General features: G+C 38.3%; 1 protein-coding gene across 1 annotated transcript in view; it reads left to right on the top strand.

The window, feature by feature from the left end:
• WDR49 (WD repeat domain 49) overlaps positions 1-23588 on the top strand; it is a 135344-nt gene that overhangs the window by 108597 nt on the left and 3159 nt on the right. Inside the window, 1 exon segment of the mRNA XM_033855200.2 lies at positions 8280-8440. Coding sequence (XP_033711091.1) covers positions 8280-8440 — 161 coding nt within the window.

Raw genomic sequence — 23588 nt, 5'->3', positions numbered from 1 at the left:
TCATGCTCTCATAATTTCACCTTTCATATTAAACAATCTTTTGAGAAAACAATTTTGTTCATTGTATTTTCTTTGATACAATTGGCATTTTTATTACCATGTGCCTATATTACTTTTTTTAAGGTCTACAGAAAAATTGCATAGAAAGCACAGAGAATTCCTACATACCCCACGCCCATCCCACACAGTGTCAAACATATTAGTGTGGTACATTTGTTATGATTGATGAACCAATATTGATACTTTATTGTTAACTAAAGTCCATAGTTTACATTAAGGGAGTACAGTTGAGGGTTCTCTGATGACACCAGGCAGAGACCTCTGCACTGCACCTTTCTAAATTAATGCACTCTTTGGCTAAACTCTTGGGGCTCAAACCTACCAGTTGGGGTTTTTCTGTTCCAGTCCCCTCACACTGGCAGCCTCGCCTCTTGCACAGCTTCTCTTGGGTTAACTTCTTCTTGACCAATAGGAAGCTCACACGTCCTTGCTACACCAACTGCTCCACAGCTACCCCTTCTCCTCCTCTCACTGGGGTACTTTCAACCACAGTAGACTTTTTCAGATATTAATGAGTCACTGATTCACTGTGTTCTTCTAATGGTTACCCCAGGGAGCATGTGTTAAACTCTTTGCCTGGTTTATGTGAACAGGAGCTAGAACTGAAGGGGAAGCATTCCTCCTCTCCCGTGGGAGTGGTTCTCAGTGCACACCTACGACTCTCTCCAGTGCAGTCCTCTCTTAGGATTGCTGCATCCTTAGTCTGTTTCTATCCTAGAGTGGTGGTTGGCCTGAGCATCACAAGATGCTACCTCCTTGACAAAGTGGGCCTGTGCAAGGAATCGATCTAGCACCTCACTTTGGAATGTGGGAATACTTTTTACCTCTTAATTAATTAATTACTTTGCTTTCAGATTTTTTGGACCTCTGATGACGAGGTAGGAGAGAAAAAAAAATTCCCCTTTAAACATCCTGTTACACTAAATTACCTTTTGGTATTTGTTCCTCCATTTCCTTGAATTATGGCTTGCTGAAATGTCAAGTGGCATTTTACTTTCAGGCAGAAGAATCTTTCAGTTTAGAAATACAGCATGACCGACCCTGTACAAGAATAGAGGGCTGAGAATGGAAAGACTTGGTGTACGATAAAATACCCCCACCCAGTCACCCAACTCAATTGTACAGATCAGGAGATAAAGTTATCCCAGGGTAACACAGATTGATCATTGTTTCTCTTCCTGTGACACTCCTAGAAGAGTGAATGCAAGTGTCACAGATTCCTGTTTGAGTATTTCAGCCAAGATATTAATTTCCCATTACTTATGACAGTCTCAGTTATTCTTTTTTTTTTAAATTAGCCTTTCCTTAGATTTAAAAATTGGCATTTTAAACTGTTGACTTCTTTCCTGACTTCTATCCATCTTATTTCATTTCCTATTGTTTCATGACACTTTACTTGTCTTCTGAAAATTAGTGCTGATGTATAGGTTCGTAACTCCACAGATTTCTCTTAAAACTAGAGCTTTGCATTCTGCCAGAGGAAATAAGACTACAGCAGAGTGATCATCTCACCTTCGTTATACATTTCTGTGGACCTTGGGAGATGTTTCCGGCAGTAAAAAGCAAAGTTATCTCTGTTTATACCACATCTTTTCAAGTGACAACACATCCCAAAATACCTGTGATATTTAAAATTTCTGCCTTTAATTCAAATGAGTGAATTGAAGTAAATTTTAAGACTGTAATAATGAGATAGAAGGGAATAATATCATTTTGGAATTTTTGAACTATTTGAAAGGAAAAGGTTAAAAACGTATCCTCAGAATTGACTTGGCAGGTAGAGCCCTCACTTCTCCCAGAAACATGTCCATGAATCCTATGGAGAAAACCTACAAATGAAATACAATTGTCAGATGTAGAATGTCCCTTGTGGCCTCCATCCAGTACTGAAGAGATTACAGATCACTTTTTCCCTAAGAAAATATTATTCTGAAGAATGTGCCCTATTTCTAATCAGATTAGGAAATCCAAGGAGAAAATCATGCCAGTTCTTGTCCATATGCAAAAGTATGAAAGAAAAGTAAACATGTGAAAGAATTTAGAGAGACTAAAAGGGGAAAAGCGCATTTGGTGTGTGTATGCGGGTGGAGGGATGTTTAAATGGAAGGGGAGGAAGAGTAAGAAAGATAGAGATGAAAAAAGAAAAAAGCCAATAGAAAATGAAAGAAGCATGAAAAATGAAGGAAAAATTTAATAATTTAAAGCCATGTTCTCACCTTAACTCCTAAGATTCTCTTTCCAGGATAAAAGCTTGGCATTTATGATGTTCTGTCTTGTACATAAATACCAGGTTTTCATAGTGCTTAAGGTATTTTATAGTATTGTGTGTGAGAAGTAGGTAGGTGGTAAAATGTCGTCTTCAATTTAAGTCCTGGGGATATGCAGATGAATATAGAATTTAAGAGAAAATAGGAAGTCCTAATGCTGAGTTAAAAATTGACACAAAGAAATAGATTTTTCTCCTTCTGTAGGTTCTGCAAAAGTCATATTACCACTAGAAAGTGGGGGAAAAAAGAAATAACTGAAAAAAGTAAATGGGGGAACAAAAACCACAGTGGACATGCATTTTTCTTAACCTATGGCAATATTTGGTTTCTGGATTAACACAAAATTATTGTAATCTAGAAAAATTGTAGATAGAATGAATAATTTAGACAATATAACCTTTGAGTATTTCTTTATTATGAAAATAGTACATATTCATTAGGAGAAAAATTAGAAATACAGACAAGCAAGAAGAAAAAGATGACAAGAAATCATTAGCAGCAAAACCACCAATAACAGGCATTTCACTCTTCAGGTCTTGTTCTGAGCATGCATATACAAATAAACAAATATACATTTTATAAACGTGAGAATATAATACACAAAGTTTATAACCTGTTTTACGACTTAAAAACATACAGCCAGTACACTTCCGAGTTACTTAATATGAGTATCTACAGACATCAGTACTCGAAATGACCTCTTAGGAATTTATCACGTAGCTTTTTAAACATTCTCTTCTTTTAAAATATTTACGCTGTTTACAAATTTTAACTGAGAAACATTTATTGAAATACCTTCATGCACACGTGTTAAGAGTACCTGACTGAATTCATCATTACAATAAATTCTTTGAATTGGATTGCTGAGTCAAAGTTTTAAAGGCCTCTGAGTCTTGCTAAATTGCCATCCCAATGGTGTGAAGGCTCCACCACCAGCAGTATATAGAAATGGCTGTCTCTGAACCAGCCCTGACTGTTGTCATTGTCTTAAAATTGCCACTCTGATTAATCATCAGTTTTATTTTTTAAAAAATTTAAACTTGCCACTCTGATAAATCATCAGTTTTATTTGTTTTAAATTTTAAATTTAAAAAAAATTTAAATTTTTAAAAATTTAAAAAATTATTATTTTTAATTTAAATTGCCACTCTGATAAATCATCAGTTTTATTTTTTAATTATTTTTTCACGTTTGTTAATCTTTAATAATTCGATAATGAACTTGAAAGAGGTATCTGATGTCTGCTAGACTAATTCCTCTTGAGGCCTTAAGAGAAGCACATCCCAGCCTCTTCTTGAATATATCCTACGGGCTGCACTCACCATTGTGCATTGTGCAGATAGCCTTCTCTGTTATTCAACCACTCTGTTATAGAAGGGCTCTAATTGTAGGTCGGATCTATCCATTTGTAGGACATGCTCTCATCCATCTTCATCTTATTCTAGGGCAACAAAGAGCAAATCTACCCCATCTTCTACTATCTGACAAATATTGTTTTTCTCTTTCTGACTTACCTCACTCTGTATGACAGTCTCTAGGTCTACCAACGTCTCTGCAAATGGCAGTATTTCGTTCCTTCTTATAGATGGGTAATATTCATTGTATATATGTACCATATCTTCTTTATCCATTCCTCTGTTGATGGACATTTATGTTGCTTCCATGTCCTGGCTATTGTAAATAGTGCTGCAGTGAACATTGGGGTGCATGTATCTTTCGGAATTATGGTTTTCTCCAGGTATATGCCCAGGAGTGGGATTGCTGGGTCTTATGGTAGTTCTATTTTTAGTTTTTTGAGGAACCTCCATACTGTTCTCCATAGTGGCTGTATCAATTTACATTCCCACCAACAGTGTAAGAGAGTTCCTGTTTCTCCACACCCTCTCCATCATTTATTGTTTGTAGATTTTTTGATGATGGCCATTCTAACTCATATGAGGTGATACCTCATTGTAGTTTTGATTTGCATTTCTCTATTAATTAGGGATGTTGAGCATCTTTTCATGTGTTTGTTGGCCATCTATCTGTATGTCTTCTTTGGAGAAATGTCTGTGTAGATCTTCTGCCCATTTTTTGATTGGGTTATTTGTTTTTTGATATTGAGCTGCATGAAATGTTTGTATATTTTGGAGATTAATCCTTTGTCAGTTGCTTTGTTTGAAAATATTTTCTCCCATTCTGAGGGTTGAATAATATGTCTTATTCATGGGAGATAGTATGTTGTGAGGGAGATCATTCCAGTGTGATTTGGAGAAAAGCTGCTACCTACCATCAGTCTTTTGGATGGCAAAGATTTCCTTAAAAAAAAAATCTATAATTCCAAATAATTTATGTAGATACGCCTCCCAATCAAGGATGTAGAGCTTAACTCTCCTCTTCATCTTCCTTAAGTGTAGACTGTGCTTGGAAACTTGCCTCCAGAGAGTAGTGTATAGACAGGAAGGGAAAAAGTAACTTTACAGAAACTTGGGAAACACAACTTTGGCCAGGTGATAAAGTTAACATCAACAGTGGTAAGTCAGGTTGATAACCTGTGCCCTTGATAAGATATAATGAGAATAGCACTTCATCTCTGTTATCTTCCTCCCAACAACCCATAATCCTCGTGTAACCATAAATAAACATCAGACAAACCCAAATCGAAGGAGATTCTACAAAAAAACTGACTGATATTTCTTAAAATTGTCAAGGTCATCAAAAACAAGGCAAGTCTGAGAAATTATCATAGACCAGAGAAAACTAAGGAGTCAGAAAACTAAATGTAATGTGGTATCCTGGGATAGAAAAAGGACATTAGGAAAAGCTAGGAAAATCCTAATAAAATACTAAGGTTAGTTAATCATAATATATCAGTATTGATTGTGACAAAGGGTAATATAAGATGTTAACAACAGGGAAAATTGGGTGAGGGGTATACCAGAACTCTGTACTATCTTTGCAACTTTTCTGTAACTCTAAAACTACTCTAAAATGAAACTTTTACTTTTAAGCTCATTTGGGTTTGGGAGATACAGTCAAGTAGGGGAGAGGAAAAGGGAGGAGGGAAATAAACATTTATTGAATACTATTATTTATTAGACACATCGCTGAGCATTCATCCATCTTATCTCCTTTAAAATCACAGTAAGAATCTCGTACAGAGCAGGAAATTGAGGCTGAGAGTATAGGAAACATCTCAAGGTTCTATAGCTGCTTAATGTGTAGCAAAATAGGGAACAAAGGTTAAGGGCAGCAGTAATCACAAAGGGTCAAAAGGTGCAAGGAAAGGAGGCAGAAGGGAGAGGGCAGACCCCATGGCTCTCAATGATTTTGTGAAAAATAGGTATGTTTCCTGGCCTGAGGCTTCCAAGAGAATAATAACAATTTTTGGAAACATGGCTTGTAGCTGTTAAGGTTGAGGTCTGTGACAGTGAATGTTAAATATATTTGAGACCATTTCCTGTTTTCTGACTGGAATTATATACAACTATGGACTGGTTTCACTTCCTGTGTTTTATTGATAAAAACTTTTCCTGTGGATTCAAGCTAATCTATCGATTCATATAACAAGCCTCAAAAGCACTGAACTATTTTTTTCTTTTTGCATTTTGGATACCATAAATGAAGATCCAGGCATAACACTGGATAAAAGAGCTTTTGACACATACCACTGATTAGTCCATATAGTTTACACACAGGGCAAGGATAGTGTGCGTTTCTGTGGCATTTTCTTCTTCATAGTTTTTTCTCTGACCTTCCAGTTTTTATGGGGACAGGACCTTTGCTTAACTAGCTTCTCCTCCTTCGTGGCTCTTACCCTTTTATACCATCACCTGGCTAGTAGGCATTTTATTCAAAGATATAACTTGATTAGTGTAAACAATTGTCACTACTTAGGTCCACAGGATAGAGATTTTTTGTTGTTGTTGTTAAAGGTGTATATTTATAGCCAGAAAGTGTCTGTTCATCCTTTGTGGTTGTTATTTTGTTTCATCATAAATTATTTTCTTCCAATGTCAGACCATCAGAAGTTATAAATTTAGGTATGAATATAAGGAAAGAAATGTTTATAACAAAAAAACACATAACCTTTACAATGGTGAAGTTATAAAAAAATTATTCAGTAAGTAATCACTGTTGATATATTTTTATCATGTTATTATTTTATAGATTGGTGTGAAGAAAACAAGTAACTACTCTATGTGCCAGGAATGTTGGTGTTCCTTAATAAATCTGAAAGTAAGCTCTTGTGATCTCATTTTAACAAAGGAGGAAAGCGAGGCTCAGAGATACTAAGTGACTTGTCCAAGCCTTCACAGTGTACAATAGGCAGAAGTATAAGGTCTAAACCAGAAAACATGTGGAAAGTGCCCACTATAGTTTCCAAAATAGAGTTGGCACAGGATGTTAATTCTCTCTCCTAAGTGTTTAAAAGATAAAAATAAAATTAAAACTATTTTTGTTCTCAGAAAGCCCAAAGCCACACAGAACAACGTACTTGTTTAGTTGTGGCTGACCAGAAAAAAACTGTAAAAAAAAGTAATTGAAACAAAAGAATTGTTATCATATTGAAGTGTGTTGTTTAGAAGAGTGGTGAGAATCATTCTCGAAGCTCCATCATACGACGAGAATATTTCACTCACTACGGATCTTTTGTCAACTTACGTCCAAGGTAAAGCTGCACTTTCACAGAGCAAATGTGCTCATTTCTGTTGAAATTTTGCTGTCAAAAGGTACATTATTATTTGTTAGTATTCAATGCATATTTATAAACTAATCTACTCTATAGGGGTTTTGTCAGGATTACATGAGAAAATATATGTGAAGCACTTAGTGCCTGGCATATTGTAGAAACTCAGTACAGTTTTATTAGTAATATTATTTATTATTATTATACCTTGGAGCATGACTTTTAGAGTGAAATATACTTGAGTTGGTGTCCAAGGTCTACCATTTACCAGTTATGTAAATTCAGGCAAGTTACTAAAGCATCTTGAGCCTTGATTTCCTCATCTGTCAAAAGGGCATAATGATACTTTAAAGGTTGTGAAGATTTCTCCTTTGGTTTAATAGAACACATTGGTTCCCAAAGTACGTTCCCTGGTCTACCAGCATCAGCATCGCTGGGAATTTAGGTACATTCTGGGGCCCCATCCCCACCCAACTAAGTTAGAAACGGGAATGGTGCAAGTGGTTTATGCTTTGATAAGCCCTGCAGATGATTCTGATGCCTGGTACAGTTTGAGAACCACTGACATGGCACATGACTTGTCTCTGAGCAGGTGCTACTTACCTGTTAGTTTACTTTTCCTAGATACTGAGCTACCACAATGACAAAAGCACAGACAGTTTTTACCTTCACAGAGCTAACAGTTAAACAAACATAGAATCACATCTTGAATTAAGTTTTTGTAGACTTCCATTCCATTATCCGTTTATCCCATGAAGCAAAAGGAAAACTTTTTAATTTTGTCCAAGACTTTGCCTGTAAGGGCATAATTAAGAGTCTTCCTTCCCATTATCTCATTGTGTGCATCATAGATACAATAATAAAGATCTGGTTTACATTTTAGCAAAATGAAAGTGAACCTGCAAACTCAAAATTTTAGATATGTTGTTAAACGCTGAAAAATAGATTCCATCTCACAAAGCGTACAGTTTTCTTGCAGATAAAAGAGAAACTGGAGCTTTTCCAAAACTGCAGAATATTCATTTTCAAGGGAAAATAGCAAAGAATACAAAATGAAAAATAAATGAATGGGGAGCCTTGAGTTTCTTTTGGTCCCTTTGCATAAAAGGAACATGGATTTATCTTGAACAGCTGTGTTTATAGGGTTTGCTGATCTGCAGCTGTAACAGCTGAGTAACAGGGAGGTTAGATTTTTTTTTAAAAAAAAGTTAACTTGGAAATGTGCTAGCCCTTTCTGAGGAATTAATGATATTATACTTTTTTTTTCCATCCTCCCTTAAAAGCTGCTGTTGTAAAGGCAGTTTTAGGTCATTAAGCATTGGAAACTTGAAAGAACTACCTGAAGTCAATAAACCAGCTTTTCTTCTAGACCCTGAGAAATACTTTAGGGAAGAGCCAGAGGAGGAATGTCCCCAAATTCCAGAGCTTCCATCACTTCCTGAAAGTAAGTCCTCAACCATCATACCACGTCCACCCTCTCTCCCCACGAAACTCAACCAATTAAGAAAACAAAGTAGAAAAGCACGAAAGTAACACTGTTCGCCTTGTAGGTTGCAGTGAAATGAAGTATGGTTTGACAGCTAAGATTTATAGCTCAGCTGCCGATCTGTGTTCTCAGAAAGGACAGCCAACAGGCCAAAATACATAAGAGGAATATTTTTGTTTTGCCATCTTTCTGAAGTCAGAATGCCATGAATATATATAATGAGTCTGCTATGAATAAGAACCCATTCCCCCCAATCATCTTAATTTTCAGATCTGATACCAGAGAAAGAGATATCCTAAGGCAGCTTCAGAACAGAGTCTCTGACAATCTGGTTTTGTTCTTTTCATGTGAAACACTATAAATAGCAGCTACTTAAAGTGTATTGTCTTAGAGCCTTCCAGCTGTTGTGCTAGGCTAATATGATGAGTCGACAAGAAAGCTTAATTTAGAAAACAGAAGTGAATGATCTCTGAGGAATTGGAAATAAGATGTGCAAAAGAATGCTCTATTTTTCGGACTGTTGTAGGCTTCCGAGTGTCTAAGAATTTGAAGAGTAACTTCTGTACAAGCATCCTACCCGCAAAGAGGGACCCGACGGGAGTGCAGGCAACACAACCTGCTACTCAGCGAGGCACTCAGAAAGCATATGGACACTGCAGGGAACTCATTTAAAATAATTAATGAAAAGAGAAGTTTTCAACTTGTAACAGTCAAAAGATCAGAACTGCACTCGAACCATCTGAGATCTGTGGTTTCTGAACTTTTCAAATCCTCTGAGATGGGGGTTCAACATCATCCTTGAGAAATAATAACCCTTGTAGGAGGGAGGCATTTATGTCTACACTTGGGGAAGTTTAAGCCTCTTGTCTCTGCTTGGTTCCCTATAACAGCTGGTCAACATTTTTTTTTTTTTAATTCCACTTGTAAACAAGATACAGCTGTCATTTCTCACCGCTATATTTCCAGTCTAATTATTATCAGCTTCCTTTGCTTTTTCTCAGTTTCTCTTTTCTAAATCTATAATAGTTCATTTGCTCTCAGGAGGATCATCTATGATATCTGCTCATTTCTTCTAAAAACATGAATCCACAAACATTAGGGCTTTAAATAACCTATAGTGCATCTGACTGGGCTTTCAGTCTATCAGCCTACTGCTTTTTCCCCAGGATGATTCATCTTCAAGAATAAACATGGGGAGGACTTATCTTGTCCTGCTGAGTCACAGACGGAAGAGAGTGTGGGGAACAGACAGTAAGACAAGATCCAGGGAGCCAGAACAAAGTGTAAAGACGGTCCAGACATAGAACATGCAAGATGGAGCAAGGAGTCAGAATAGAGGCAAGAGAACTAGGAGAGAAGAAGACTGCAGAAGCTGGAGAGCCAGGAATTGGGAGATAGCAAGGGTGAGGGCAGCAAATGCCTCTCCTCAGCCCTGGGAGCTCCTGTTTTTGTGAGGAGCCTTGCACGTTCTGCAGCAGGAGAATTCTCCTTCATCGGCAGATAAATTCTCCTCATGGGCAGGGAGGACGTGTAGGGGAAGTTGGGGGTGAATGGCTGGTTGGAAATACAAAAAAAACTCTAATACATTTTCAAAGAGAATTTTTTCTCCTGGATTTCTTAATATAAAATTTTTCTATAATTTCCACACCGTTTAAAAAAGATGTTTTCTCTCTTTTGCTTTTCTATTTTTCTTCTTTGCTCCCTTTAAAATATTTCCACTCATCTGCCTTCTCTGCAAGTGAAAATAGTTCCTTTTTTAAAAAGTTTCACCGGCTTGAGGGAGAGACAGATGTAAACTACTGAGGACAACAGAATGCATGACACATGCCACCACAAATGAGGTTCTGTGGACGCCTCAGAGAGGAAGGCAGATTAACTCTGCCTGGGGCATAAGAAGGAATAAGTGGAAGTCAGCTCTGAGCTGGGACTTAAAATGAGTAGGCGTTCAAAGGGTGAGGGAGGAGAAGAGGAAGTCAAGATCAAGGAAACATAAGGAAAGACGCATTGTGGTTGAAGTAGGGCACAAGTCCAAATGATTCCAGGCCGGCTGCAATGGGTGACTTCAGATGGTGCCACGTTGACTGAGTTTGACACAGTTGAATAGGGTTGAGTTTGGAATGTGTTGAGTTTGAGGTACTGGTGCGCTATTTAGAAATTAGGGTCTGGAGAATGGAAGAGGATGGTAACATGCTCTGCATAATAGCAGTCTTCAAATAGCTGATGCAGAAATCGTGTTTGCTCATGTGTTTGTTTAGCCCTCCTGGTGAATATTGAATGCCTTCTCTGTGCTGGCCCTTGTGCTGGGTGGTGGAGGCGCAGAGCTGACTTGTAGAGGCACAGCCTTCAAAGCTCTTGAAGACTAGTTGGGGAACTAGATAAGGAAACAAATCATTATGTTTTACAACAAAGGCTATAATAGAGATAAGCCCTGGGTACTGTGGGATCACGTGGAGGTTCATAGATGATTTTTCAGAGAAACCAGATTGTGCCTGAGCTAGATATTAAAAGTTAAATTGATATTAGTTAGGTAAGAAAAAAGGGGGATGATATTTCTGGCAAAGGAACAGTATGTGGATGGTGTGCTAAGGGAGCTATGAGTAGTCCCAAATGGCTGGGTTCTTGAAGGGACATGGTGAGAATTAAGGCCAGAGAGGTAAATGGGGGCCAAATCGTGGAGCACCTGGTGTACTGTGTTAAGGACTTTGGTATTTATTTTACCAGAAATGCGGAACCATTGGAATGTTTTAGGCAAGTATTCTGAATTATCCCATTTTATCTCTTCTATTAATTCTTCAGTTTTTAGACCTCTTTGTGTTAGCCTTTTAGTGATTACTCTAGAGGTTACAGTACTTTATTTCTTTTTGGGGTACTAGGCTTCCATCTGAGATTATTTTCCTTTATTCAGAAGAAATTTCTGCAGTATTTCTTATAATGTTGGTCTGCTGATGAGTAATTTTCCCAGCTTTATGTGTCTGAAAAATGCGTTTATTTCATTTCGACTTTGGAAGGATTTTTTCACTGGGTTTAAAACCCTAGATAGCAGTTTTTTTCAACTCTTTAAAGATACCATCCCACTGCTTCCTTGCTCCTATAGTTCCTGTTTAAAATTCCACTCTTCATATTATTGTTGTTTCTTTGAATGTAATTTTTTTTCTGGCTGCTTTACAGATTTTTATCGTTATCCTTGTTTTTTAGCAGTTTTATCACAGTGGGCATAAATACACTTTTCTCTGTATATATACTGGTTGGGGTTGATAGGAATCCTTGAATACATCTTTCTTCAATGTTGAATAATTCTCAGCTATTATCTTTTCAAATATTGTTTCTTTCCAGTTACCACTCTCCAGTCCTTCTGGGATTGCAATTACACATATGTTGGATTTTCATTATATCACAAACATTTCTTATGTTCTTCTCATTTTTCCATTTTATTTTCTTCTCTGGGCTTCATTTTGGATATTTTATATTGACTTACCTTTGCATTCACTAGTCCTGTCTCTTTTGCCAGTCTCTTTTAAACCCATGATATCAGTTCCCAATTTCAGATTTTATATGTATATGTGTGTATATATATATATGTATATATATTTCTAAAATGCCATTTGAATCTTGTTTATATATATTCTAATACTCTGTTGAAATTACTTCTGTTTTCATCCATTTTGTCCAAATTTTCTGTTTTCTTGAACATATTTATAATAATTTTAAAGTCCTGGCCTGCTAACATCAGTATCTGGGTGATCCTTGGATCTGTTTCTAATGTTTATTTTTTCCTCTTGGTCATTGGTCACATTTTCCTTCTTTCTTGCAAGTCCTGTAATTTCTGTATAATTTTTTATTATATGGCAGAAATTATGTGTTAAAGATCTACAGATAATGAACTTAGCGTTTTTTCTCTGAGGCAGTGCACCCTTTCCTTAGCTGGACAGAGAGCATGAAGGGTGGATCATGTTAATCCAATTAGGGATGGAGTTCGGTCAGTGCTGGGTTATGGCTTTAGTTAGACTTCATTTACTTTCAGTTTCAAATGTTTGTTTTAGGCCTCTCCCTGTAGTGGAATATTGTGACCGCAGAAAACATTAATCTGCCTCCCCAGTCCAATCCATAGCCTGCCACACTACCCCAGCACTCAGAATATGTCCTGTGGGGAACCCTGGCCACAGTTACGAAGTGTCTCTAAATTGCAGTTCATCACACCAACCCACACAGTCATCAAAAGCTCTTCTGATTTTCCCTTCCCTTAGAAAATCTGTCTATGGCAAGCCTGTTTCTTAGCAATGCCCAGACATGATTAATCCCCAAAGGGAAGAAAAGATTTGGCAATCTCAGCTCATCTGAGAATGGTTCTACTATCTCATGAATTTTAATTTGATAATATTTGTTTTCACAGCTCTCTGAAGGCTTTAAGAATATTATTTCTGTAATTTACCTTTTTTTTTCCTATCTGGTGCAGTGAGAAGGAAGACCTGCCACTACTTTTTTTTTTTTGCAGTACGCGGGCCTCTCACTGTTGTGGCCTCTCCCGTTGCACAGCACAGGCTGCGGACGCGCAGGCTCAGCGGCCATGGCTCACGGGCCCAGCTGCTCTGCGGCATGTGGGATCCTCCCAGACCAGGGCACGAACCCGCGTCCCCCGCATCAGCAGGCAGACTCCCAACCACTGCTCCACCAGGGAAGCCCCCACTACTTATTAAATCCTATCCAGAAACAAAATTCCTGTTGAAATGTTTAAGCAGGCAAGTGACATGACCAGATTTGCATTCTAGAAAGCTTTCTGGAAACTGTGTAGTTGATGCATTATAATGGGGCTAGACTGAAGGCAGTGTATGTATTAGAGTGGTGGGAACTTGTTGTATGACGCAGCTATCTTCTTTTGAATTTTCACTTTGCCTTCTACTAGTTGTTTATATCTGGATAAATTAAATAAGCTACAGAGTCTCAGTTTTCTCATCTGTAAAATGGGGCTAATGGTACCTGCTTCTTGAAGTTGTGTGGGTTAATTTTAGCACAATGACTAGCACATAATAAGCACTCATAAATGGTAACTATTATTATTTTGAAGATAAGGGGACCCTAGAAAGGAAGTAACTATTAATTTGAGAAGTGTTACAGAGATAGAATTTAAAGGATTTTGTGCCCTGATGAGATGTTAAGACATGTATGACTATCAGGTTTCCAGCCCAGATAACTGTGTCAAAGAGAGGCAATTACTGAGAGAGGGAATATAGGAGGAGAAGATGATTTAGAGTTAGTTTTCGGAATATGTTGAGTCGGAGGTACCTGTGGGGCATCTACCAAGAAAAGCTAACACTTTTCCAAGAAATTGACTATAGTAGGGAGGAAAGAAAAAGAATGGTAACTGAAGAGCAACTACAGTCAAGGCATGTTTTAGAATTAATTTTATTTTTCAGTTCATTTTTTCTTCCGATTTTAGATATAATATATGCACATTATAGAACATTGGCGAGTAAGCAGCAAAGAGAATTCTAAAGAACACAGGAATAGAAGATCTAAAGAGAAGCCACTACTCCCAGGCCTGAGGCAGACCAAGGAATAGGCCCACCTAAGCTAGGGCGGAGACCCAGACCTTGTGCAAGAGGGCTTATCGCTGTTTTGCCACCTGGCAAGTTGGCAGAGCTGCTGCAGATGGAACTTGCAGAAATCTGCTCTCAAGGGCATCAGGGGAAGCCATCCACAGGGAGGTGATGTGTCTCAGAACTCACTGCAGAGCCATCAAGGGGCTGCAGGGGAGGCTGTCCACAGAGAGGAGTCACTGGCGGCCCTCTGCTTGCCTCCTGGGGTATTACAGAAAGTCATTCATTGCATGCTGGCAGACAGGTGGCGCTCTGCTGCAAAGTCACCTGGGAGGGTGGCAAGGGAAGCTGTGGCTCTGGAAAAGCCATCCTTGCATCACAGGAGTCTGGAGCTGCAGAAGGCACTGGAGGAGCTTGGTCCTGGAGAAGTCATGCTGTAGGAGTCTAGTGCTGGAGGAACTGCCCTGCAGGAGCCTGGTGAGGGGAACACCCACTTGGAGAGAAATCCATTTCCCCTCCAGTGTCCCTCTAGTGACAGAGCTCAACATTGTACCAGCTGTCAAAGGAGAACCATTTACAAGACTCTGGTCCATTATCACGCAGCGAGCAGTGAAGAGTGGCTTTGGAGCTCAGGGGCAATGCACTGATCATTGGCATAGTACCATCTTCCCTGGCTATTCATGCTTTTTATCCCACTCCTGGTCCTTTACATTATTTTATAAGCTTTGAAATCACAGTCATGATTCCTACTCAGTTATAAGGTGTTAACGGTTATGGTTGTCTTTTGGAGAATTTCCATTTATAGAATGAATAAAACTTGGAAGACTCAAAGCAATAAAGGTATAGTAAGGGCAAAATTTCAAGCATAAACCTGGCTTCAAATCAAGACTCTACCACTTGCTAGCTATATGACCTTGAGCAGGTCAGTTAAACTCTCTATGCCTTAGTTTCTTCAACTAATAATGGGCATCGTATAAGTTACCGTCTTCATAATGTTGCTGTGAACATTAAGTGAAATAACCCATGTGAAGCCCTTAGCACAGAGCCTTCACCTAATAAGAGTTTGATACATTTCTTTATTGATGGTATTTTATTATTATTATTCCACTAAATGGCTCTTTGTTACAGGAATTATTATTGCCCCTATTTACTATATAAAGAGTCTCTGGCATAGACTCTGTGGGATAGAAAAAAGAGTTTAAATAATATACCTAGTCTCACATAGCTAGTAAAAGGTGGACCCTAGTTGAGAAGTGTCCCTGTTTTACAGGTGTCCATGTTATTAATATTTCTAGGTACAGCCTCCCTTGTTCAGATAACGTTGAAATCATAGTCCTTAGGCAGCCTATTCTTATGCGGCTTTCTAAAACCAGCTATTTCACTATAATATTACCTATTTTTAACACTTTCATTTAAAATTGTTCATCTCCTTTTTCGTAGGAGGCTACTGAATTTAAAAATTGTTATTATAAATGAGCACTTAAAAAAAATCTCAATTACTAATACATGCCCTCCTCCACACTATCATTACAGAGTCTACCTTAAGTCTTTGCACTGCATTTTACACACATTCCTGAAATCTCCATAATTACAGTGTGCTGAAGGTTCTTTGGCAATTGTACGATGAGAGGCATTTTGCCAGACTTACTTTCAACATTCTAAACTACCGCTTTGGAACTTGGGACAGTTTCAAACACTTCTTAAGCCCCAGGTGACTTTTTAGTTTTACCTACTGTGTTTTTAATGTCCTTTTGTATTTTCTTTCTTTCCCTTTCAAGTTGAAACATCTTTCACACTCTCTCTTTAGCTTCCAAGTTGTTCCCCGTGGGTTCTCAAACAGCTTGAAATTCCTTTTTGATATGCTTTATTCAAAAAACTGGAATCTACTTAGAAGTGGCTCTGGGTCAGGTTTTGCTCATAAATTTCCCAGAAGTCATCATATTGTACATATAAAATCTTTAAAACTTCCAGCGTAGAGAAAATGCTGCATTAGTGACACCTCAGGTGAATTGTTTTGTTGTTGTTGTTTGTCAAAGACAAAATGTGCGGGACAATTAAAGAGATGATTTTATTCAAGCTATTGCAACAGGGAGAATAGTCATTAAAGAGGAGTATCTCAAAAAAAGGAAGGGGGCTTGAGCTACTGTAGAGACAGGTCAATGAATCCATGAGTCTTATTAGACTAGGGAGGAGGGTAAAGAGGGTCTTATCTCAGAATGAGAGAGAGAAGAGTGGTCCTTTGCTGTTATCTGTTTCTGGAACGCAAGAGGGTCGGGCCATTTCTTAACTGCCTCCACTTTCTAGTTGCACAGGGTAAAGGTTAATGTTGTCAGCCCCCTTACTTTTGTTCAAGACAAATGATTACCACTCGCTGTTGAACAGCCCAGAGGTGATCATGAATCTTCTGGGTGGGGCAGAACAGTGTCTGAGAAGTGTCTCTCAGGGATTCTTGTTGGCATTGCTTCTGTAGAACCAGATGTTAGGAGGGGGGAAGGTCAGTTGTTTTGGTGTCCTGAAGGTCCTGAGAGCAAAGGACAGCTGCAAGGCAGCACAGAGTCTGAATAAAGATTTGGGCTGTCAGGTTTTAGTTCTCAGTTTTAGACAGACGTGAGAATTGAAAAAGTTTGGAAGATTGTGGTCAGATATTGAAGAAAAGTGGGAGGATTGAAAATTTGGTGAGAATTGATAATTTGTGCAAGATAACTGTCCCTGACCCAATTTGCAGGTAGGTACAAAAACGGTGCTTCCAAGGAAGGGGAGCGAGTCAGTTAACACTCTACCAGATGAGACGGAGTTTGCATATCCATGGTAACCTGCAATTTACAAAGAGGGGCAAAATAGTTCAGAAATGGTGAACTCAGCCAGAATCTGCCTACTCAGAAGGCTGTGCTAGAGACAATACTGGTTTTTCATTGTTATACAAACTTACTCTCTATGATTCTTAAGCTATAAGTAGAAAGTATACACACAGGATTTTAGGAAAATCAACCTTATATATCTTTGCTTTAAAGTACTATCTTAAATCTAGTACCAATAAAGAAAAAGAATCAAATATTGTGGAAATCTTCTTACTTGAACAAAGAATTAAATACAAGAAGAATGCATTTATAAATATATTCATTTTTAGTAGGAAATGAGAGATTTCTACACATGATTCATGCCAGGAAGTCTTAGATAACTGAAGATCCAGACTGAGCACAAAACTCAGAGATGTCTTAGAAGTAAAAAAATCCTTCCTATTATTTTATATCTTTGTTTATATGATATCACCATAATTTGAGTCCTATAAAACAGAAGTCATTAACATGTGAAAAACATTTTTTTAAAAGAGTCAACAGATGCTTCACATCATATGTCATCAGGGAAATGCAAAGTGAGAGAACAATGTTATCACTACACACGCATTAGAATGGCCAAACTCCAGAATGCTCACACCACCAAATGCTGGTGAGAATGTGGGGCAACAGGAACTCTCATTTATTGCTGGTGGGAATGCAAAATTGTACAGCCACTTTGGAAGACAGTTTGTCAGTTTCTTACAAACCAAACATACTCTTAACATGCAATCCAGCAATCATGCTCTTTGGTATTTACCCAAAGGACCTGAAAACTTATTTTTATACAAAAGCCTGCACACAGATCTTTATAGCAGCTTTATTCATAATTGCCAAAACTTGGAAGCAACAAAGATGTCCTTCAGCATGTGAATGGATAAATAAACTGTGGTACAGTTTATTATCCAGACAATGGAATATTATTTAGCACTTAAAAAAAAGAGCTGTCAAGCCATGAAAAGATATGGAAGAATCTTAAATGAATATTATTAAGTGGAAGAAACTCATCTGAGAAGGTACACACTGTATGATTCCTACTCTATGAGATTCTAAAAAGGCGAAACTATGGAGACAATAAAAAGATCAGTGGTTGCCAGGGGAGGAGGAAAAGAGATGAATAGGGGGACCACAGAGGATTTTTTTAGGGCAATGTAAATACTCGGTATGATATTATAATGAAGGATATTTGTCATTATCCTTTAAATATCCTTAAACTGTGCAACACCAAGAGTGAAACTTTAGGTAAACAGTGCACTTTGGGTGATAATGATGTGTCAGTGTAGATTCACCCTTACTAAAAAATATACCATTCTCCGGGCTTCCCTGGTGGCGCAGTGGTTGAGAGTCCGCCTGCCAATGCAGGGGACACGGGTTCGTGCACCGGTCCGGGAAGATCCCACATGCCGCGGAGCGGCTGGGCCCGTGAGCCATGGCCGCTTAGCCTGCGCGTCCGGATCCTGTGCTCCGCAGCGGGAGAGGCCACAACAGTGAGAGGCCCGCGTACCGCCAAAAAAAAAATATATATATATATATATACCATTCTGGTGACTGACGTTGATAACAGGGGAGGGTTTGCATGTGTGCGGGCAGGGGATATATAAGAAATACTTGTACCTTCCTTTCACTTTTGTTGTAAAAATAAAACGGCTCATAAAAAAAAAGTCGTAAAAAAAAGGTTGAACAGGTCCCCAGCACGATCATTTAAGAGCCATATGAAGACCACTAAAGCATTTTGATAAACTCTCACTACTCTGCCAACAACCTGTTGCTTTGTTACCTGATTGTTACACAGTGATGGCTAAAATTAAATGACAGCCTGGCCATCCTGATCTAGTCTATATTTAGGAATTAGAACCTTGATGTCAAAATGTGGGCAGTGGATAGAGCCTGGGCGTCACCCAGGAGCATGTTAGAAATGCAGCATCACAGGCCTCAACTCAGATCTATGGAATCAGAATCTGCATTTTAACAAGACTTCTAGGTGATTTTTATGCACATTAAAGTTTGAGAAGCACTTACCTGGAGGACTTAGAATAGGATGGAGGATGTGAATTGAAGAGAAAGTTTTCAGAATACCGTATGTTCATAAACTAACAACAGCTGGTCATTGCCAGGGTGCCTTTGTGAGGTTTGCCACTGTTGTTCATCTGATATATAGTTAGTCTCCAATTATGGGGCAAGGGAGGGATCAGATGATAAAGATTAACTTTGCTTTATGAAAATCACTGAATCATTTTATTTTAGTGAAAATGTTTGAATGCTTCATGGCTACCACATCTTTCATTTTCATCGCTTTTAAAACACTTTTGGTTATCATTATAACAAGCCTTGTTGGGCAGCCAACTATAAAATGAAGTGATTAATGTATAACGTCATCTTTTCCCAAGTAGGAAATAGGGAACATAAATGGTTACCAATAACACTTGATGTTAATTTTTAAGAGCAGGGGTTGCGGTAAGTGGATGGATATATAGATAAATGACACAGAGGACCAGCCTTCTACTACCATAATAGAGGCCCTCGGGTCTCTGGAAGGCAGGAATTCCAAAGTGTGAAGAGGGATCCTTTACAAGCCTGGAGGTATCTTCATTCATTTGCTCATTTATTCAACAAATACATTTTTGTGACCATCTTCTATTGTAAATACCAGACACAATGCTGGGTGCTAAGGGTATATGGGGTATAAAGACAAACAAGGTCTTTGCTCTCATTGAATTTATCACCTAGGGTCATGATAGACAATAAATAAATAACTGAACAGAAGAAGATACGTTTGGATAGTGATATTGATAAAAGGCATGAGGAAAATAAAGCAAAACAATGTGATGGAACGTGACTAAGGAGGGGCATCAGTGAAGTTCTCTCTGATTGTTGGGCTGAATCCTGAAAGATAAGAGGAGGCAGTTCCACAAACAAATGGGCACAGAACATTCCAAGGATGGGAGCAGAAGTGTAAAGCTACTGAGGGACAGAAAAGCTATTCCAGGGACAGAAAAGTCAGCGTTGCCAGGGTAGAGTGTGAGAGATGCTCACAGAGAGCCCAAGATGAGGGTGGAAGAATTAGGGATCAGTTCATGTGGGATGAGGTAGCCTGGGCAAGAAACTTGGGTTTCTTTTAAGTGAGAAGGAAGCCTTTAGAAGGTTTAAAGATGGGTCCATTTGGACGCAATGAGTCCAAATACACTGGCTGTTACTAACCCTTCTGAGTGAACTACTCACCAAGATTCTAAGTAAGTTGTTGGACCCATAAGGCAAGAAGTTTAAGGCTTGAGGTCCCACATAACACCTGTGTGGGAACTTGAAGGTGCTTTAAGATAAGCTGTATATTTGAATAAACGTAAATTTTCTTTTCAAGGAGTGTCCGACAGACTCCAGTCACAAACCGCAGGAACCTTGACAAACCAGTCTATTTGTCTCAATAAGAATGCTTCGCCCTTCACGATGATTCTGCGTTAAACAATGCACTTTATGGCAAGTGTATCAGTCAGGGTGCAGGGAAACAGAACGAGCAGGACCATGTATTGAAATTTATGGCAAGGAATTGCCTTATGGTATTGTGAGGGCTGGTGGAGCAAGTCCAAAAGGAGTAGAGCTGCGCCAGGAGGGAAGATCAGCGCAGACTGGGCACAGGCTAAAGCTGTTGTCCACAGGCAGTGAAAGGAAGAGGACTGAACTCCATGGGCACAGGCAGAAGTTTTGTCCAGTGTTGGCATTTCTTTTCTGTCTTAGGGAAGCCTCAGTCCTGCTTCTAAGGCCTTCCAACTGATTTAAGTCCGGCTCTCCCAAATTATCCAGGATAATCTCCTTACTTAAAATCCATTGATTAGGGACTTTAACTATATAGGCAAAATTTCTTCAGAGCAACACTTAGATTAGTGTTTGATTGAATAACTGGGAAGAGCCTTGCCAAGTTCATCAAGAAAACAAGTCATCACAGCAAGGTTAAAGACATGCTTTTATAATCTTAAACAGGTTCAATAAATGGTTAATGGTTTCTTACATGTATCAAAATCCATGGCAGACTCACTTATATGCAAACATTATGCCATTAACCCAGCAAATGCTGTTACTCTGAACAGTGAGAGGAATCGATGACCATTATTCATTTAGAAGGTGTTAGGTTAATGACAAGGCTTTCGCCACATAAAGGAGATTGCTAGTGAAGCTAATGTAGGTTGTTTTATGAGCCTTATCTACAAAGTCCCTTGTGAGTATTAGGAGTTGCTGGGAGTTTTAGGGTGTTCTGGGTGAAGAGAGGAAGCCAGGTTGCAAGTAGGAATCATTTCCAGGTAAGCATTTCAGTGCCTTTCCTGAAAGAGATCTGAGAAGACAAGGATTCAGCTCTACAAAACTCCAGTAATTTGTTGAGATCTATTTTCTCATTCTAAGTACATAACCACTTTTATGAATAATTTTGTATTTTAATTTTATGTTCATTTTCTTAAACAAAGCTCCCCAAATTGTAAGCTTCGGGCCCAGGAAACAGGTATCTACCCTTGCATATGAATTGCATATGAATTTTTTATCACTTGTTTTTTAACTCAGAAAAATAAATTATCCCAGAAAGATTATCCCTGTCAAAGAACTTGCAAAGGCCTATCGGTTAGTTATTGGTTTAATTGTCCTGAAACCCAGTCAATTACAATGAAAATTCCTTGTCTAGTTGAGAGACAAATCTCAGTAAAGCAGCTAGGGTTTATTTCAGAAGTAACATTTTGTCTTTCACAGTGGACCTCAGAAGAGCTCTGAGGCATTCAGAATGCCTTGTGATTCTGACGTGCTTACCTTCAGACAACAGAGGACAGAATCAACTAATGTGCAGAAATCCACATTATCTTGTACCACTGGTATTAGGCCAGTGGAAAGGGTTTTCATTTGTAACTTTGCTTATGAGGTAGGTCCAGGTTGCATTTTTGTCTTATTAAAAAACAGAATATGCTGTTTTTCATATACTTTCTTATATGAAAAACAACATATATTCACACTGATCAAATATTAGAACATATAAAAAATTATTCAGTGAGAAGTCTACCTCCGTTCCATGATGCTGATCTGTCCAGTTCCCACTATCACCTATTTCTGGCAACCACTACTGCAAGTGTCTGTGTATCCTTTGAGGGTTTCTTCATGCATCTATGATTTTAGATTTTGATCCCCACTTTCTTTTGATTTTGATTTGCCTGGTATACTTTTCCCATCCTTTTATTTCAAATTTTTGGAATCATTTTATTTTAGACGTGAATTGGGTTTTTGCCTTTGATCCAACTAAAAAATCAATTTTTTAAAATCATGAAATTGAGCACATTTAAATTTGTTGTTTATTAGACAGTTTGGTTTTGTATTTCTCATACTCTTTTCTGCTATTTACTGTGTATATATTTTTTGAAGTTTTCACTGGACCTGTAATCTTTTTCTTTGTTTTATTTGAGGGGGGTGGGTGGGTGGGTGTTATATGTTTGTTCTGGTAGTACCTTTATACTTATAGATTCATATAATTATAATTGTTGTCACCCTTTATCTTTCTAGGGCAGTAACAATTAAATCCATGCTGACTGATGATAAATGAACATGTTTCTTCATTCCCCTCCCCCTCTTCCACCACACAATTTTGTTCAATAATATGATTTTTCTTTCTGCTTCTGTTTTGTTAAATTTGCTTATATGGCTATTACTTGACTTGTTGGTTTAAGTCCTTTGTCTCTCAGCTGTTACTGATCTATCATGAATGAAACTTCTTTCTTACTTTCCCAATTTTTGTTAATTGTATCATTTCTACGTTGTCAGGCATGTGGCATTTGCCTTCTAATTTGTCATCCTAAACTTTATGTTGTTTTAATCTCACTTCTACGTTAAAATATATTTGGTGCTCACCACCAAATCTTTTCCTCAGTCATTTCTCAGTTTATGTTGTAGTAATTTCCTCAAAAAGGACTCTTGGGAACAATAGTCCATGAACTCCCTGCACGTTGAAACTATTGGAAGTTTTCAGATTTGATGGGCAGTTTGGATGTTTATAGTATTTGTACCTCACATGTTCTTTCCTTACTTATCTTGTGGGAGTTGCTCTCTTTACTGTCTACTGGTATTGATCATTGCTATGAAGATATCAAATGCAATACATATATTTCTCTTCTTTTTTACTTTTTTTTTTTTTTTTTCGGTACACGGGCCTCTCACTGCTGTGGCCTCTTCCGTTGCGGAGCACAGGCTCCAGACGCGCAGGCTCAGCGGCCATGGCTCACGGGCCCAGCCGCTCCGCGGCATGTGGGATCTTCCCGGACCAGTGCACGAACCCGTGTCCCCTGCATCGGCAGGCGGACTCTCAATCACTGCGCCACCAGGGAAGCCCTATTTCTCTTCTTTTGAGTGGCTTGATCATTTTGCTTGGCTGCCAAATGATTCTGCCCTTATCTTTAAAGTCTAGTAACTTTAGTGGGATATGCCTTGTTTTTGACTCTTCTGTTATTCCTGGCACAAGTTATGTCCTTTTTTTTTCCCCAGAGCAAGAAAAGTTAGGTCTTTTATTTATATCTTTTTTGCCTCCAACTCCTTCTTTCCACTAGAGATATTGCCAAACTCCATCTTTGCCACAATTTTTAAAAATTGTCTCAGGCCAGTAACAAAGATTGGCTATCTCTAAGCTATACAAGACATAAATTATACCAAGAAATACCAAATTTACCAAGAAATAAAAGGATCAGGATTTTGGAAAAGTGAAGACACATTAATAAAACTGTG

The sequence above is a fragment of the Tursiops truncatus genome, chromosome 4 (assembly GCF_011762595.2).
Source record: "Tursiops truncatus isolate mTurTru1 chromosome 4, mTurTru1.mat.Y, whole genome shotgun sequence".
Lineage (NCBI taxonomy): Eukaryota > Metazoa > Chordata > Mammalia > Artiodactyla > Delphinidae > Tursiops > Tursiops truncatus.
This window is presented reverse-complemented; position numbering and strand designations above follow the sequence as displayed.